This window comes from Sarcophilus harrisii, chromosome 4 (assembly GCF_902635505.1).
Source record: "Sarcophilus harrisii chromosome 4, mSarHar1.11, whole genome shotgun sequence".
Lineage (NCBI taxonomy): Eukaryota > Metazoa > Chordata > Mammalia > Dasyuromorphia > Dasyuridae > Sarcophilus > Sarcophilus harrisii.
The window spans coordinates 348,641,763-348,660,670 of record NC_045429.1 but is presented as its reverse complement, the minus strand read 5'-3'; the positions used below and the strand labels follow the sequence as shown (position 1 = coordinate 348,660,670).

At 38.8% G+C, this 18,908-nt stretch overlaps 1 protein-coding gene across 8 annotated transcripts in view; it reads left to right on the top strand.

Annotated features, from left to right (window-relative positions):
- The window catches only part of CUEDC1 (CUE domain containing 1), a 121,556-nt gene that overhangs the window by 78,512 nt on the left and 24,136 nt on the right, over positions 1-18,908 (top strand). For all 8 annotated transcript variants that reach the window (XM_031966457.1, XM_031966461.1, XM_031966460.1 and 5 more), the window contains 2 exons: positions 9,567-10,221; positions 15,969-16,096. In XM_031966457.1, coding sequence (XP_031822317.1) covers positions 9,925-10,221; positions 15,969-16,096 — 425 coding nt within the window. In that variant the 5' untranslated portion in view covers positions 9,567-9,924. The remainder of the gene's footprint in view (positions 1-9,566; positions 10,222-15,968; positions 16,097-18,908) is intronic.

The following is an 18,908-nucleotide window of genomic DNA, read 5'->3' as shown; positions in this document are numbered from 1 at the left end:
AATGTAATCCATGTAGATTTGAACTGAAAAAAGAAGCAGTAGAAAAATAATATTGAGCACAAATAATTTGACAGCTGAAACTGAGACAAACAGGGTTCAGTGACCTTTGTGTCATTCAGTTACTAAGTTTGACACTAAATTTGAACTTAAGGAGATGAGTTTTCCTGACTCCAGCCCAGCCCCAGCACTCTATTCACTTTGCCAGTGGAGGAAGTAGACTTGGGTTCAAATCCCATCTCTATAACTTAAAACCTCTCTCTGTGTGTCTCTGTCTCTGTCTCTGTCTCTCTGTCTCTGTGTGTGTGTGTGTGTGTGTGTGTGTGAGAGAGAGAGAGAGAGAGAGAAAGACAGACAGACAGACAGACATTTTGGCTAAGTCATTTCTCTGGGCCTCAGTTTCCTTATCTATAAAGTGAGAGAATTAAACCAGATGGCTTCTAAGAACATTGCCAGCTCTAAAATCTATGATTCTGTGATCATTTCAATGGAAGAAAAATGTGTTAATAAAGACCACAGGCCAAATGCTTGGATCTGAGCCTCTGAATGTTCAGTTTGGCATTGAGAGAATGGTACCTACCTGCTTTAGAAAAATTGTTCATCCCTGGTTCCAGATTAGATGAGAATTGAAAACTGATGATGAATGGGCATTTATTAGATGTTTTTTTTTAATTTATTAGACATTGTGCTAGGTCCTGGGGGTACCAAAAAGGGCAAAAATTGCTCCAGATCTCAAGGAGCTCACAGTCTAAGAAAATAATATATACGAATATAATATGTTTTGAGCCCCAATCCACTTTGCAGTGACTTCTTGGTTAGAAAGATGAGCACAAATTACAAAGTCCAGAATGCTTAGCTTGGGTCTTCGCTTTTTTCCTTTCCCTTTGAAGTCCACAACACTACCCCACCCACCTGCAGAAATTTCTTCAAAACAGCTGTTACATTTAAATAGTTAAGATACAAGATGTATACACACACATACACATATACATACACATGTGTATATAAGTATATGTACATGTATACATATATATATGAAATAGGGAGAGAAGAGAGAAGGAAGGAGGGAAAGAGAGAGAGGAGAGAGAGAAGAGAGAGGGGAAAGAAGAGGGAAAGACAGAGGAAGAGAGGGAAAGGGAGAGAGAAAGAGACAGACAGAGAAACAGACAGAAAGAGAGGAGAGAAAGAAAAGAGGAGAGAAACAGAAAGAAAGAAAAAGAGACAGAGACAGACAAAGAAAGAGAGACACAGAGACATACATACAGAGAGAACAGTGAATGGGTAATCAGAAAAAGAGAAATAGTTGAGTATTCCTTCCTTCCTTCCTTCATTCTTTCCCTCTCTTCCTCCCTCTTTCCCTTCTTTCCTTCCTTCCTTCCTCCTTTTTTTTCCTTCCTTCTTTCCTTTCTTTTTTAGTTACTCTCCCTATTATCCCAGGGTATAAGTTAAGTGGCCACTTGTGGGTCCGATTCCACTACCAATTGACTAGAAAGTATAATCTGTACCATTTTCTAGACCTGACTGGTTTGCTCTTCCTTGGGCAGCCTAATGATCTCTCATGCCAGAGTATGGATGGAGTAGCTTACTATACCAGTGCCAGACTTAGAAACTCATCTTCCCTTACTACAATTCAGTCCTTCCAACTTCAAACCATTTACTGGCCTTAGCTTTGCTAGGAAGACTACATTTCTCAGCCCTGACTTCTTTTGAGATGGAGGGAGCAGACTTATTTGGGAAGGAGAGATCAATGCCATTATATCAGTTAAAGAGCCAGGTTCCAGTCCTAGTCATTTATTTAAGAATCTTATGCATACTGAAAGTCTCTGGACCTCTTTTCTTTTGTGGTTGGTGGCTCAGTGGAGAGAACTTTGAGCCTGGAGTGAGGAAGCTCTGAGTTAAAACCCAGCTTCAGACATTTAGTAGATGCCTTAGCTTCCTCAACTGTAAAATAAGGATAATTTTAATAGTATCTTCATCACAGAGTTGTTGTGAGGATCAAATGAGTAATATTGGTAAATAGTGCTTAGAAAATAGTTGTTTACTTGTGTCAAAGTCTTTGTGACCTGGTTTGGGGTTTTCTTGGCAAAGATACTAGAATGATTTGCTATTTCTTTTTCCAGTTCATTTTACAGATGAGGAAACTGAGGCAAACTAGGTTAAGTGACTTGTTCAGGGTCACACAGCTAGTATGTATCTGAGGCCAGATTTAAATTCAGGAAGATTAGCCTTCCTGACTCCAAGCCCAATTATCCATTGCCCTGTCTAGCCCATAGTAGATCCTAAATGAATATATTTTCATTCGTTTTTGAGTTCTTTTTAGAGGAGTACAGTAATTTGTAATAAGAGTAATATGCTTCTCAGTTCTTATTTCCTGCATTCTTGATCTTTCTTCTCAACCGAGGGACTTGGGAGTGTCATAGCACTTTCTTTTATATAATAGTAATGATAATAACTAACAGTGGGCATAGCATTTTTTCATCCATTATTTTTTGTGAGCCTCACAACCACACAGAAGTAGATACTCTGCATTTTTTCCTTCATTCTGCAGATGAGAAAAGGTGAGATTGAGATGATTAACTTGCTCAAAGTCCCAGCTGTTGGTTATTTCTAAGTTGCCATGTTTTCAGTTGAGCTGAGAAGACCTCAGGGAAAAATTCTTCTTTACCTTCTCCCCCTATTCTGCTCCTTTCCAAATTCTTCATTAGACTTGTAGCCGAACCCTCAATACAAGCCTCAGGTCTTGCTTTTGAGCTATTATTTAAAATATTAAGGTTATTTAAAAAGATTATTCCTTAAAAAAAAAAAAAGAAAAAAGGTCCTTATGGGCAGCAATTAGTAGCTAATCACAACATGCAGATTTTATTACGATAGATGAGCTATTGAAAAGTTACATAGAAACTGAATTTTTGTAAACCAAATCCTATTTTTTATTGATTTAAACAAACATTTATTAAATACCTAGGTATGATGGTGGTAATGGTACCACTAGGTACTTTTAATCAACTAGAAAAATAAGAAAGATATAATTCACACTATTACACAAGAGGTGTTTTAGTGACTTTGAAAAAGTCCAGTACTTAAGATATTGCTTGGCACAAAATGAGTGCTTAATAAATGCTTATTGATTTTTTAAAAATCAAATATTTTGTTTTCATAGCAAATGCCTTCTCTCCCCACCCCCTTACAGAAAAAGAAAACCCACGGTTCATACTTTTTTATATGTAATTGGAAAAATAAAATATTATTAAGAAAAATGACAATCTTGTTTGATAAGAATAAAATATTTTGCATTTGAATAAAAAGTCTCTTTCTGTGCTCTGAGTATGTTACTTGTCCATCAGGAGATGGGTAGCCTGCTTTTTTCATAAATACTCTATAATCATAGTTGTTCATTGTGTTGTTCAGAGTTCCTCAGCCTTGAAAGCTATTTGTCTTTATAATATTATTATTGTAATATAAATTGTTCTCGTTCTGTTCACTTCATTCTGCATCAGTTCACTCAAGTTTTTCCGGGCTTCTCTGATACCCTTCCTTTCATCATTTCTTCTAGCATAATAGTATTTCATCACATTTACTTGTTCAATCATTTCTCAATTGATGGATACCTCCTGAATTTTCAATTCTTTATCACCACAACAAGAAGTATTATAATTACTTTTATGCATAAGGAGCCTTTTCTTCTTTCCTTGATCTCTTAGGAATATAGATCTAGTAAATAGTATAGCAGAGTCAATGGATATGCACAGTTTAGTAAATTTTTGGCCATAGTTTCAAAATGATTGACTGAACTAGTTAACTAATTCACTATTCCACCAACAATGCACTGATGTACCAATTTTCCCACAGCCCCACCAGCATTTGTCATTTTCCCTTTTTTGGGGGGGTCAACTTTAACTATATGTAGGATATGAGATGGAACCTTTGAGTTGTTTTAATCTGATATCTCTTATTATGTTGATTTATTTTGAAAAAGTGCTCTGCAGATAAGCAGAACAATTTTGAAATTAAGTTATGGTACTTATCACATACTTAAAAAACAATTAACATGAAATGATTTCATAGAAATATTCATGTTTTCATGAACAGTCCTCTTTTCTATTCTGTGTGGACATGTGGAAATGCTCTATTATTTTTGGTATCTAAGTTCAAAATTTCAAAAATAAATTAAAAACAAGCAAACAAATGAAACCCAAAGATCTGTGGGACCATGAATAAGTTGCTTTGCTATGCCGAAATCTCTTCTGGGTATTTTATCTCTTTACTAGAATGTGAGCTCTGTGAGAGCAGCTTTGCTTTGCTATTTGTATCACTCATGTTTAACACTGTTCTTTGTTTCTTCATTCATTTATCCATCCTTCAAGTCTGTTTCCACAGTACTATAATAGTAATAATGATACTTTTATCAGAGGATGACTATGAAGAAAGCACCTTGTAATGTTAGAGTACTATAAATTTGGAGCTGTCATTGCTTACTGTAGGTGCTTAATAAATGCTTGTTGAGCATCTCTAAGGCTACTTACTTCTAGTTCCACTATTGTAGAATTCTTTGAAGTGATTCCCTAAGATATCTTTAGTCCTAAATTTCCCAGCTTGTCCCTTAATCTTACCTTTCACTGGTCATACTCATTGACTGTAGTGGATTCTGGATATTCTTGAAAGATGCTGGGTAGGGAAACTAAAGGTACTCAGACTAGGTAATATCTGGAATTTAAGGCAGGAAGAGAATTCAGGCTCATGGGTCAGTTGGGGGGATCAATACCTAGGTCTGTTAGCAGCCTTTGGAGGGGATATGCCCCTCCAAAAGATGGCCCCTCTGAATAGTAAAAGCATCATACAGTGACCTCCTCAGTCTCTAAAGCTGCAGCTTCCTGGATCTCAATTGGAATGGTCCAAATGGCATAGGAGTTGGTAGATCCATTAGGGGCAAAGACTTCAGCACATGTGTACAGCTGATGTTTTCCCCTACAGATAGTGAAGGAAGAGGGGAGGGAATCTTGGCTCTTTACTCTAGGGGGACTGTGTGGGGCACTGAAAACTGCTCCATCTCCCTTATTAATTACCTGGGGCGAGAAGGCGACAGACAGTTTTACTGCCTGCCTAAGTCCATTAGCATAAGGACCATAACTCTCAAGCATGATTTATATGCATGAATAGTGGCAGAGCTGAACCACAAGGCTGGCCCCAAGAAGGCTCCTACTCTGATGGAAGAGGCCGAGTAACAGTCCAAAATTTTTAGCCCTCTCTGAGCTAGACCTGAACACAGTCACTCTGACCATAGTTTCTGGACAAAGACTTTATTTTTTGGAGCCTGAACAGAATCTAAAGCTGTTCTAATGTTGCTTGTGACAGTTTCCTAGTGGGGAAACAGAAGATATGGTGTGTGTGTGTGTGTGTGTGTGTGTGTGGACAATCTAAAAAGTCATCTATAGGCAAACCTGTAATAAGAGATTATTTTTGCGTTTTAAGATAACAAATATATAACAAAGATTACAAATCTTACACCAACATGATATCCTCATCCAAATACTTGGCACAGTGCCTTTATTTTTCAGTAAATATTTGTATTTTAGGGATGTCCAAAACATAATTCATATAACATATATTTAGCACCCCCTGTAAACATAAAAATAGTTTTATTTAACTGTTTTTATTATTGTTAGTTCTAAGGGTAAGATCCTTAATCCGGAGACTGGGGTCCCAGTCTCTAGTGCCAGCCCTTCAAACATTCAGTGCTGTGAGAGGAGGATACAAGACAATAAATCAACAAGCATTTATTAAGTACTTGTTGAATGTCAGATACCATACTGTATGTCTCTCTTTATCTATCTATCTATATACATATACACACATTTATACAGACACATTTATTTTAGGGATGAGGGCATTAGAGCTGGGGGAATTCACAATAATGCTAAAATATTTGGATAGGAAAGAATCATCATCTTTTCAAGTTTCTTATTCAATTTCTTACCAACATTATAATGATTCAGAATTGAGAACTACAGGGGACTGTACTGTCAGCCATAGTGGTTGCATTGGTTGGTTTTTGATGAACTGATTTTTTTTCTCCTTTTAAAAATCTTTTTGACAAGGGATGGCTTGCTGAGCAAGAGAGGAGGGAAAGCTATATTAGGAAATGAAAGTATTAAAAAACAAGGTTTCACGAACAATAAGATTTTTAAAAATGCTCACCTATATATCCTTTTAGATCAAGAACAAGTTTGTTAGGGACAGCTAGGTGGTGCAGTGGATAGAGCACTAGACCTGAAGTCAGGAGGACCTGTGTTCCAAGTCTGGTCTCAGATACTTAATTCCTGGCTGGGTGACCCTGGGCAAGTCATTTAACCCTAATTGCCTCAGGGGAAAAAAAGAATGAGCTCGTTAAATTGTATTTTATCATCATTCTTGTGCCCCGTTCTCCCTCTTCCTCTCCCCCCCCTCCCCCCGTAAATTTAGAAAAATATAACTCAATATATATATATATATATATATATATATATATATATATATATATATATATATATATTTAAATAGTATTTTATTTTTCCAAGTACATGCAAAGATACTTTTTAACATTCGCCTTTGCAAAACCTTGTGTTCCAAAATTTTCTCCCTTTCCCCTCCTTTTTCTCTTCTCCAAGATAGCAAGCAATCTATATAGGGTTAAACATGTGCAACAGAATAATGTAAAATAAATAGAATTATAAAAGAAACCAAATATTAATGAAAATAAAGATATATTCTCTCTATTCAACAGAAACCCCTGAAATTTTGGGGTCTATGGACCCCCATGTTAAAAATTTGTTTTAAACCTAGTCAAATGTACATGAAAACATGACTCTATGATAATATAATGACCTTCTTGGAATAGAGCTACAGAGTAGAAGTTGGAGGAACTTTTCTAGTATCCTCTTGCAACCTCTTTTTATTTTTTAAACAGATGAGAAAACTGAGGTACTGTAGATAAAATTGGAGTCACAATGATTAGAGGACTGGGTCTGAAGTGAGGAAAACCTGAATTCAAATCTAACCTCAGACATTTACTAGCTGTGTGTGTGTTACTTTGGGCAAGCCACTTAGCCTGTTTGGTTTAAGTTTCCTTTTCTATAAACGGGATAATAACAGTATCTACCTCCCAGAGTTGTTATGAGGATCAAATGAGATAATATGTATAAAGTGCTTAGCACAGTGATTGACTATATAAATGTTAGTTCTTGTTATTATTATACAAAGTTACCACAATTGAGTTGGAGTTATCAGAATTGGAGCTAGAACCAGGATCTTCCAAATCCCATCATTTATCTTTCCATTATCCTATTCTACTCCTTTGGGAAGTTTCGGCAATCATCCTTTTTCTCTTTTAATTCCCTTACACAGGTATAAGCCAGATCAGATCATGGCCTTGGATGACCCTCTCTAGTTATATTAAAACTTCTGTCACTATTCTAGAAGTCTTGCAGATGGTTGAGCCTGTTTATACATTTTTGTCATGTTCATTCATTCAGCAAATATTTACTGAGATTCATCCATGTGTTGACTGCTGGAGGTGAAAGGAGTGTGTGATGTGTGTATGTATATGTGCGTGGGGATAAGGATACCAGGATGTATATTTACTATTTTAAAGTGTGTAACTAATATCATACTGAAGGTGTTCGGGTCATTGCCTGGGGATACCATTTCCCAGTGACCCTTATAATCTCAGGCTCCATCAAACGTCATCAGCAAATCTAGGTAAAGGTTTATATTTTAACCTTCAAAATCTGGGGGTGGGTGTAGGAGAGAAGAAACCAGGCCATTCAATCGATTTGCTCCCACTGCAAATACTTCCGTATAAAATAAATGCTTAGATGATTTACCGGCCTCCTGTGAAAGTGGAACAGGTTTCCACTTGTCTCCTCATGTTTAGGACATTATTTGAGAGAAAGAACAACTCCCAAGTCCCTAAGAGTCAAGGATTCACTAGTTATTCTAAGAATAACACAATTAAGTTCCTTTAGTCAAAGAATCACTATTTATTCTAAGGGTAACAATTAACATCTTGTAACTGAAATTTTCTAAAATGGATTTTTGAAATTCTAGTTGTGACAAAATCTCAGTTACCTTGGGGACTTGGGGAAACTTGGGGAACAGAATTGAGGCAGGGAGACTTCAGTAGTCATAGGGGAATAGCAATCTTCTGATTGAATGCTCTCATTATACAAATGAGGATACTGAGGTTCAGGGACATTGCCCACAGTCACAAAAGTAGTATGGGTCAAAGCTGGGATTTTAAACCCCAGAGACAATATTTTGCTCATAGCACCATGCTGGAACATGACAACCAATAAGCAAGCACTATTGGGCGCTGATTATTATATATATGTGTATTATATATGTATGGGTATTGTGCCTTCCTGCTGAAGATTTGCAATCTTAATTCTTAATTTGCTTAAACTGCTGTTAGTGTGAGTTCTGGGCACTCACCAACTAACATTTGGGAAACAGAGACCTACAGTAGAGCTGGTTGAGAGGAAGGAAACAGTTTGAGACACCAGAAATGGTTCTAGCTAATCTAGAGCATAGAAAATATACAGAGTATAACAGATCAAATATTCGCAGAGAAATAGACCTTATCAGAAGCAGTGTTTTGTAGGCAAAGCATACTGAACTTAAGAGCCAGAGTTCTACTACTTCTTTTTTGACCTGTGACTTTGGCCAAGTAATTTACATTTGCTCTGGATCTCTCTTTGGTCAACTGGAAAATAAGGGAGTTGGGCTGACTGTTTTCTAAGCCCCTTTCTAGCTTTTAAGTCTGTAATTTGATGAAAATTCAGTTTAATCTGACTTCATTAGCTTATTTTTTTGAATAAAATAGATGTTTTTAATATTTCAGAGAAACCTTTTAACATTGAGTAGTGGCTCTTAATCTTATATAAGTTTCTTATATATCTTAGAAAGGAGACTTTTATCAGAGAAATTTATTACACAGATTTCTCCCCAGATTCCTGTTTCCTTTCTAATTTTTATCACAGTAGATTTATTTGTGAAAAAACTTAAAATTTTATGTAATCAAAGATATTCATTTTATCTTGAGTGATCCTATTCGTTGTTTGTCCATTTACCCAAATGAACAAAAAGTTCTTGGGAGGGTGGGATCTTTCTTTTTATCATCAGCCTGGGAACTCCCAAGTTATAGTTAGTGATTCTATCACTTGTTTATTCATGAACTCTTTTCCTGTCCATGGATCTGAAAGATAATTTTTTTTCTTGCTTCTCTAATCTGTTTATTTTGTGATTGTATATATCTAGGTCACATATCCATTTTGAGCTCATACTGATATATGTATGAGGTTCTGGTCTAAATCTAATTTCTGCCAAACTCTTGCCTGGTTTTCTATCGGTTTTTGTCAGTGAATCCTTCCCCCCTAAATTCCTTAGAAATAAATCTGCTTCTCAGATATGAAAATAGAAGTTCTAATCTGACATCTTTGAAGGAAAAAATGAATTTCAGTAGGCTATGTTGTATTATCATTAACATCAATATTACTGCCTACTCTCTACCCCTGACTTGTATTCTCTTTCTGTTCTAGGTGGAAAATATCATCAGGTTTGGGTTCAGCATGTCACAGCACTCAGGCTGATAGCCAAGGCACTATTGGACAACCCTATCTTTTTCTATCACCTCATCCTCAAGACTGGATGACGCCAGACACTGAGGACAACTCCCGGAGGGCCACTTCACAGCATGACCACTTAGCTTCCTGACTGGGAGGTCCCCCTGCCACCCCCCCTGCCCTGTTCCCACCTCCCCACCCCAAGTGATGAGGGAGTGAGATTTCAGAGCAGGGGGGGGTGACGGCAGTAGAGGTGGGGGGAAGGGGTGGGTGGGTTGGGGAGAATCAATTTTGGTGCCAAATTTGAAACATTTTCCCAAAACAGTTTTGCAAAATGACAAGCCTGTTCCGCAGGAGCAGCAGCAATGGTGGGTCCCGGGGTGGGGGGAACGCCTCAGCCCAGGAACTCAACAACAGTCGGCCTGCTCGGCAAGTCCGGCGCCTGGAGTTTAACCAGGCCATGGAGGACTTCAAGACCATGTTCCCCAACATGGACTATGACATCATTGAGTGTGTGCTGAGAGCCAACAATGGCGCTGTGGACGCTACCATTGACCAGTTGCTGCAGATGAATCTGGATGGGAGCAGCTATGATGACAGCTCAGATTCGGATGACAGCATCCCTCCTGAGGTGAGGGGGGTATCTTGTGCACCTTAGATGGCCACACTAGCTCTGTTCAAAAAAGAAGAAAAAACTCCTATGTCAGTGTAGTGTATAGATGTCTAGACTGGAGATCTGAATTCAAATCTTGACCCTGAAACTTGTTAGCTGTGTGACTATGAGTAAGTCAACTTTCTCTGAGCCTCTCTTTCTTCGTCTGTACAATGGGGCTGATACTTATGCTTCTTTCTTACAAGATTGTTTTGAGGGAAGCTACTTATAATTTAAAAAAAAATACATGAAGCAAAAAGTCATAAAACTCTTCATCAGTGTCCTATGTTTTCACACTTTATATCAGCCAAATGGCCAGTAGCACATACAAAGCACCCACTGTGGACAGAGATCCCTGATTGAAAAATGCATAGTCTAAAGGAGTAAGATAAGACACATAGATGTGAGAAACAATTCTAGGAAACAAAGAATCCCTTAATGAATGAAAATGAATGTAGTACAATCCATTCAGTTCAATGAAACAAATATTGTTCCTGACTGGGGACTATGTTAGGCACTGAGGATATGAAGCCAAAAATGATGAGACCTGCTCTCATGGAATTTACATTCTGTTCAGGGAGATAATTTGAACATAGAGATATCAATATAGAACATGGAAAAAAAAATAAATCCAATATTAGCTTCAGAGAGATGGGAGAAAGCCCTAACAGCTGTAATAATAATAATAGTGAATATGCATAAAATCTCATGGAGAGCTTTCCATGATTATTTATTTTGCTATGGACACAGATGAAGTGGCTGGAATTAGGTAGGTTTAATTAGGGAAGGCTTCCTGATGGAGGTGACTTTTGATCATAGAGGTTAAAATTTGGCATTTCTGCTCTTAACCTCCCTTCTAGTACCCCTCAGGTTCTTTCTGGAGTTGCTAAGCATTTTGCCCTTTAAGGAAGCTTCTGGGTCTCTTGTATTTTCCCCTCAATTCTAGATACTCAGCATTATTTTACCCTTCATTGTTTCCCCTCTTGTTCTTCTCCTTTACCCTTTCCAGTCATTTGCCAAGTACTATTAATTCCTCCTTCACAATGTCTCTGGCACCTTATCCATGGGCGTCTTTCCCATTCCTCTGATGTCATCCAAATTCAGGCTCTCATTAGCTATGCCAGGAGTATAAAATAACTTTTTTAATGGTATTTTATCTTTCCAAATACATATAAAAAAGTTATCAACATTCATTTTCATAAACCTTAGTGTTCTAATTTTTTCTCCCTCCTTCCTTACCTCCCACCCTCTCCAAAACAGCCAGCAATCTGATATAGGTTAAATATGTGCACTCCTTTTAAACATATTTCCATATTTGTCATGTTGTACAAGAAAAATATGATCACCTAACTGGTGCCACCACTATAATCTCTCTCCTTCATATTCTCTTTATGTATAGTTTTCCTTAAAACACCTCAATCTCTGCCCAAAGTTTCAAAACAACTCCCTCTTACTTTTATAGAATAAAGTCTGAATCTCATTAGTTCAACATTCAAAGTCTGTCACAATCAATTCCTGACTTACTTTTCCTGCCGGATCTCATAATTTCCCTGTTTCATCCATATGCTCCAGCCAAATTGGCTCATTTACTATTCCTTTTCAGCTTTTCTCTGATCATTCATTCCTCTTTCCCTTGAAAACACAGATAACCACAATCTAGACTTATCAAAATCTTACTGATTCCTCATGGAATGGTTCAAAGGCCACCTCCTTGATGATCCTTCTAGCCCTTGGTACTGCTTTCTTCTGAATTCCCATAGCTCTTACTGGCTAGACTGCTCACATACTGCCTACCTTCTGTCTATTGTCTTATATAATGGTTACTTATCTGGAGTCTTACTTCCTTAATTAGAATATAAACCAAATTGTACCCTCTGGAGTAGTGGAGAGGTGATTAGATTGGGAGGCAGAGGACCTGAGTTTAGTTTCAGGCTTAGACACCTATTTCCTGTCCCTCTAAATTTGAACAAGTCACTTTCCTTCTTTGAATTTCAATTTCTTCTCCTATAAAATGAAGTTGGTTGATTTAGGTGATTCTGAAGGTTCCTTCCATTGATAAATCGATGACCCTAAAGAGATAGAGAAGAATTATATCTTAACCATTTGGGGAGGTCTTTTTTGCATTGCCTGGAGTCCCTTTCCCTGCTTCCTTAGGGTCACTCTTGCTTGTTGTCAAAAGTGGCCCTAGTCGAAAGGGCCACATCAAAATCTTATAGAAGTAGAACAGGGAAGGACCCAAGATGCTGTCTTATCCCACATCCTCATTTTGAAGATGTGTGTGTGTGTGTGTGTGTGTGTGTGTGTGTGTAGACAGAGACAGAGAAAGAAAAAATAGAAAGAGAGAGAGACAGAGAAAGAGAGAGGGAGGGAGAGAGAGGATTCAACTTAATTCAATAAACATGTATCATGTACTGACCATGTGCAAAGTACAAGGCTAAGTATCATTTACCATGTTGATTTTGAAAGGTGCTTCTCCAATCTCTGATAATTTCCACAATATTGATTTGTTTTAACTTAGCTGCATAGATAGGGTCATATTTCTTTCTTTCTTTCTTTTCCCCCATCTCATAAAATATCCTCCAGACTTTCCCACGCTGACCTTTGTCCTATTAATGATGCATAGAATAACCTGAAATGATGAGAAAACGGGAGAGGCTAGACCTCTCTGGGTTTTCTACTTCTACGATTTTTGCTTTACTTGAATGAGTGAGCTCTATGCCCCACCTTTTCTGCCGAGCTCCTCCCCGCCACTCCTATTCTTTGATGCTTTCCCCCTACCCCGTCACTTTCCAGCTCTCTTCTGTGTCCATCAGTTGGCCCGGATCTACTGAGCCAGCTCAGAGTCCTTCAGTAAATTTATTAGCAGCAGCTGGAATGACAATAACTGCTGACTGTAAGCCTCCCCCCATCCCCCAGGGGCTGATGGATGGTGTGCTGGGCTGTGGGGTATCCTTGCCATTGAAAAATATCACCTGTCAGGCAAACGACAGAAAAACAAGCCATCCCAGAGCATCTGGCATCCATTTATCACTCACGCTGAGTTAAACAAGAAGGCTGCAAAGCCAAAAGCTTCAGCACATTTTTGAACCAGAAGAATAAACATATTGCTCCAGGGAGGGAGGCAGGGGGATTCCAGAGATGGGAACGGGATTAGCATTGGCCAAAGGAACACTGCTGGAGCCATTGTGGTTTCTCGTTTACTTTGCCTCCAAATCGGGGCCAGGGCCTGGGCCCCTCTGGTAGCAGCATCTGTTTTCTGCTGCTCTGGGAATGAGTGATACTAATAAGCTCAGGAGCTCTCAGGCTGGAGGCCCTGGGAGAGAGAATCTGATTGCAGCTTCAAAGCTACCAGGCCTTCAGGGAACACAATCTGATCCTGGCTAGGTTCCTCTAGGAGGAGGAGTCTAGTTCATCAGCCTTTCTGAGGAAGGACAAGAGGCTTAGCTTTCTGGGGATGGTAACAGTGGGGGTGGGGAAGGGAGCCAGCAGCTTCCTGATCCCCATCCCCAGGGTAAACAAGAGCAGGGTGGCCCCCAAAAGGAGCTGTCCCAGGTAGTTCAGTGAGGAAGGAGAAAATGGCCTGGGAGGTATCCTAGGAGTGGACTCGAGGCTCAGTTTATCATCCTGATCTATCCTGGTGATCCTAAGACCAAATTGGGCTAGACATGTGGGAGGCCAGCTGCTACTGATAGCCAGCCTCTCCCCTTCTTGAAATATGGGCATGGAGCAGACCTGGCCAGCTAAACAGTCAAGTTCATTCTTGCTTGTGAAAACAGCTGTGCAAATAGTTTCTGTCTCGAAGAAAAAATGTTGCATTCCCCAGGACAACCACGGGTGCATATCCATAGGCGCCGTCACATAGGAGATGGTGTATGTATTTGTTCTTGAGCACCGTGTACCTCTCTCTCTGTTTCACATCAAGACCCAGCACTGAGCAAAATCCAGTCCCTATTCACCCCCCCCCCCACCACCAAAGGAAATCCAGTCTGCCGCCATTCTCAGACCTCCCTTCAGTCCTAGGCCAGCTAAGATGGCCAGCTTTAGGGGTCAAAAGCAGCTTTAGAACCTAGGGTCTTAATACTGTAAATTCATTTGATGTTTTTCAGTTTGCAATGTATTCATTTTCCTTCCTATAATCCTGTACAGGAGAGTGGGTAATACAAGCATTTTCACTCCCCCCTCCCCCCATAATATAGATGAGGAAAACAAGTTGAGAAGTTGGATGACTTAACCATACACCTACTGAATGGCAGAGAGCAAAGACTAGAAACCAGAACTTTATTTACTGTGGGGATAAAAAGCAAAGGCAAAAACAGTCCTTGCCTTTCGAGTGGTTAGATTCTAATTGGGGAGACTGAGGCAGCACAGTGATTAGAATATTGGACATAGAGGCATCTCTATCCTGCCTCAGACACTTACTAGCTGTGTGACTTTGGGCAAGAACCCAGCCTAAGTTTCCCCATCTCTAAAATGATAATAATAATACCACCTACCTGCTAGGATTTTTGTGAGGATAAAATGAGATAGAAACACCTTGCTAACCTTAAGTACCAGATACACAGCAGCTATTATGATGGTATGTACAAGATGATGTATGGTTACCATAATTGTAGAGGGAAAGGCCATACCAAGGTGCCCCTCAGTAAGGGCTTCAGAATTCCCTTTACAAAAGGATACATTGGGTGATCCCTTTGCCCAATTCCTAATTTCTTGGGAGGATCCCTGGCCATTTATTTTCTCCAGCAGCAGCATAAAGAGGGAGTAGAATTATATATGCTTAACCTAAATCAGATTGCTTGCTATCTTGGGGAAGGGGGAAAATGGGGTAGAAAAGGAGAAAAATTTGGAACACAGGATTTTGCAAAGATAAAAGTTGAAAACTATCTTTGCATGTATTTGGAAAAATAAAATACCATTAAAGTAATAATAATAAAAAGAGGGAAAATTACTGAGAAAAAAATCCAAAATAGGGAGAGGAAGAAAAAAGGAGACTAGTTGTGCATACTAAGATTGGAGTATCTCTAAAGAGATTTTTTTTCAATCACAAATTCCCTCCCATGGGACTAGACAATGCTTGCTAGTACTTGGAAACCACCTTCTTTGTCACCCAAAGTGAAAAGAACCTATAAGAATAAAAAGGTCAAGAAAGCTTGGTCCTCCCTTCTGTTAGATTCCAGCCTATGAGCTTTTTTCTCATTTTTTCCCCAATCCCAGAAGTTGACAGAGTAGCCTCCAATGGGAGGAATCAATGCTCTCTGCCCTCTGCCCAGCCTGCCAAGGCTGACATCTCATGGATTAATTTCCGAGGGGGGAGTGTGGATTAAATATTATATTTTTAGTCTGAGACTTTGTTTTAGTGACTTGTTAATTGACTTTGAAAAAAATCCTTCCTGGTTTCCCTCTTCTCTTCCTCAGCTTTGAGTTTATTGCTAAGAGGGAGAGACTGATAATCTTTGGTCTTACTGGGAAATTGTCGGCAGGATAAGACAAAATCGACCTTAGATAGAGTTTGAAGAGATCTTGGAAGTTACTAAGAAGTCCAACCCTCTCATTTTACATTTGAAAAAACAAGTCTAGGAGGTTAAATGAATTGCCCACACCACACAGGTGACAAGTACCAAAGGTAACACTTGAACTCAGGACCTCTCATCATCGTCCTTTTCACTGGTACATACTTAAAGTGCTCTTTTAATGCAAAAATTGATCTCTTTTTGCTTTCTGGTTAGATTTTGGAACGGACTTTGGAACCAGATAGCTCTGATGAAGAGCCTCCACCAGTATATTCACCTCCTGCCTACCACATGCACATGTTTGACAGGCCTTATCCCCTGGCTCCCCCAACCCCACCTCCCAGGTAAGAATATATTTTGTCTTCTTAAATTGGCTGTAAGTGGGATGAACCATAAGACAAGGAACAAAGAACAATTCTCCAATACTATCATAGTGGCTTGTTTAACAATTCCCCTTATAGCAAGAGGAATTCAATTTGGGAATCAAGGAAGAATTGGTGAGATGTCAGAGCATGTGTGTGAAGGAGGCTGTGAGAACTCTTTCTCACCATTGTTCTGCTTTCTCCCTACAGATTTCGATCCTACAGAGCTCTGGGATGGTAGTCAGCTTGGCGGGAATGTAGAGTGTTGTGAAAGAGATTGATATACAATAAGCCCAGAAATGTAGATTGGGGTCAGACTGGAAAGAACTTTGAAAACCAAATGAGATTTTGTATTTTATGCTAGAGGCAAAAAGTCACAGGTACATTTTCAGCAAGAAGGTAACATCTTAGACTCAAATTTTAGGAATAATTTAGGAATATTGACTAGATGTGTGAAGAATAGAATGGAGAGAGGAATTGGGTTGCGGCTAGGTGGTACAGAGGATGGAAAATAGGGAGGTCTGAGTTCAAATCTGGCCTCAGATACTTAGTAAGCTGTTTGATCTTAGGCACTTCACCTGGTCTTCCTCATCTGGAAAATGGATACAATAATAGCACCTATCTCCCAGCATTGTTGTGAGGATCAAATAGTTATAAAGTACTTGACATGGTGCTTGGCACATGGTAAATGCTATATAAATGTTAGCTACTAACTACTATTATTATTAGGGAGACAAGGATAGATTTTGAAGGATTGGTTGGTAGTCCAAGTTGTGAAAGGGAAAAGCAGGTTATGGGGAATAGGGGAATAGGAACTGGAACTGAAGGACTGTTTACAATAAAGGGACTCTTGGCTAGGTTTCTAGTTATATCATGTATGAGATCTTATGCAAGCCATTTTACTGGATCTCAGTTTCCTTCTCTGTCAAATGAAGCAACTGCAGAATATAGTCTCTAGGGTCCAATCCAATTCATGACTTACATGACTTTTAAAGAAAGGAGAGTTAGCCCTTTATCTCCAGTGAGTCACTGGGAGGCAGTGAAATGAACTTAGGTCTTTCAAGGCCTCTTCCAGACCAAAACTCTTCCACAGTTTGGGAATATGGAACTAATCAACTTGTTGACAGAGTTCTGTGGAGAGGTCACACACCACAAATGACTATATTTTCTAGGCCACAGCATTCTATTGTAGCATTACCAGGGAACAGGAGTAATTTTTTTTGTCCTAAAGTAGTTGAAGCCTTTTTAATGGTCACCAGGGGTAAGGGTATTAATGGAGGATGGTCTTATTCTTGCCAAATGTTTCCTTTGTAAAGTCCTAGGGATTTTGGAATAACAAGCAATGGAAAGGCTTTTACTGCAGGATTGCAAATGGGAGCAATTCTGCTATCTCTCTGTCTTTGTCTGTCTCTCTCCTTCTGAATCTCCCTCTGAATTTTTTTGTGTGTATGTGTGTGTGCAAGGATTTGAGGGGAATACACAAACAGGATCATAGATCTAGAATTGGAAAGGATCTCAGAGGCCATATAAGTCCATTTTTTATTATTTTTTTTTTTTTACAGAATAGAAAACTGAGGTGCGTGAAGGTTGTTACTTATCCAGTTACTTAAGTAGTAAGATCTGAGGTAAGCTAGAAAGAGGGAGTAGCAAGGATTCTTATATGGGGCCCTAGAAAGACAAATGGGAGTTTGAGTCCTCATTTAGCTTTCTGGCCTTCAAACTGGGGCTACAATCTGTGCCCTTGAGTTCAGGGTAAGTGACCTCTTCAGCTCTTCAGGAGCTCTTGGTGCTTTGCAGAAATTGAAGCTGCTATTCACAAAGCCAGAGTATTGTTGTTCATCTTTCCTATTCTTTTTTTTGGGCTGGTGCTCTATCCAAGTACCACCTAGCTACTCCTGTGCTATTGTTTTATCCCCATTTTACAGCTGAGGAAACTGAGGCAGACAGAGATTAAATGATTTATCCAGAGTCACATAGTCAACTCAATCCTGTTGTTAATAGAGAAGAAAAAAAAAAGTAAGCTTCATTATTAATACCAAAGAACTTGAAAGTGGGTACATTTAATTAGCTTAATTAATGCTAAAGAACTTGAAAGTGGGTACAGTCATTCAGGTAACTGTTGAAAGAACTATCTGCAATTTCAGTCAGTATAATAAAACATTCTAGATAAATATAATGGCAGGTAATTACTAAGCTCAGTTAGAGAGATAGCCACCTGTGATTTCATTGGTTTGGGGGAACTCCCAGGTGATGAAATATGCTCTACTAATGCAGGCATTTTCTCTTCAATATAATATCTTAGAGAGTTGCTTGGGGCATCGAGAGGTTAAATAATCCACACACACACACAGCCAACTGAGAAGTCAGTGCAGGATGGGTTCTCAAACTTTTTGTCCTTAGGATCCCTTTATTGATCGAGGGCCAAAAAGAGCTTTTGTTTATATGGTTAGGTAGATGTTGCAGTGAATATACACACTAGGCTTGGAATCATGAAGATGAGATCTCATAAAGATGTATGACCCTGTTCCAGCCATTTTAACTTTGCCTTAGTTTCCTCATCAGTCAATTGAACTGTAGAAGGAAATAGCAAATCACTCCAATATCTTTGCCAAGAAAACCTCAAATGGAGTCATGAGAAGTTGGACACAACTGAATAGCAACAACACATCTTTCAACATTTGTTGAAATAGAAATTAAAATGATAGATTTTAAAATTTTATTAATTCATTTAAAAACAATAAATTCATTACATTTTAATATGTTAATGTTAAAATTACATTAATTTAACATGTTC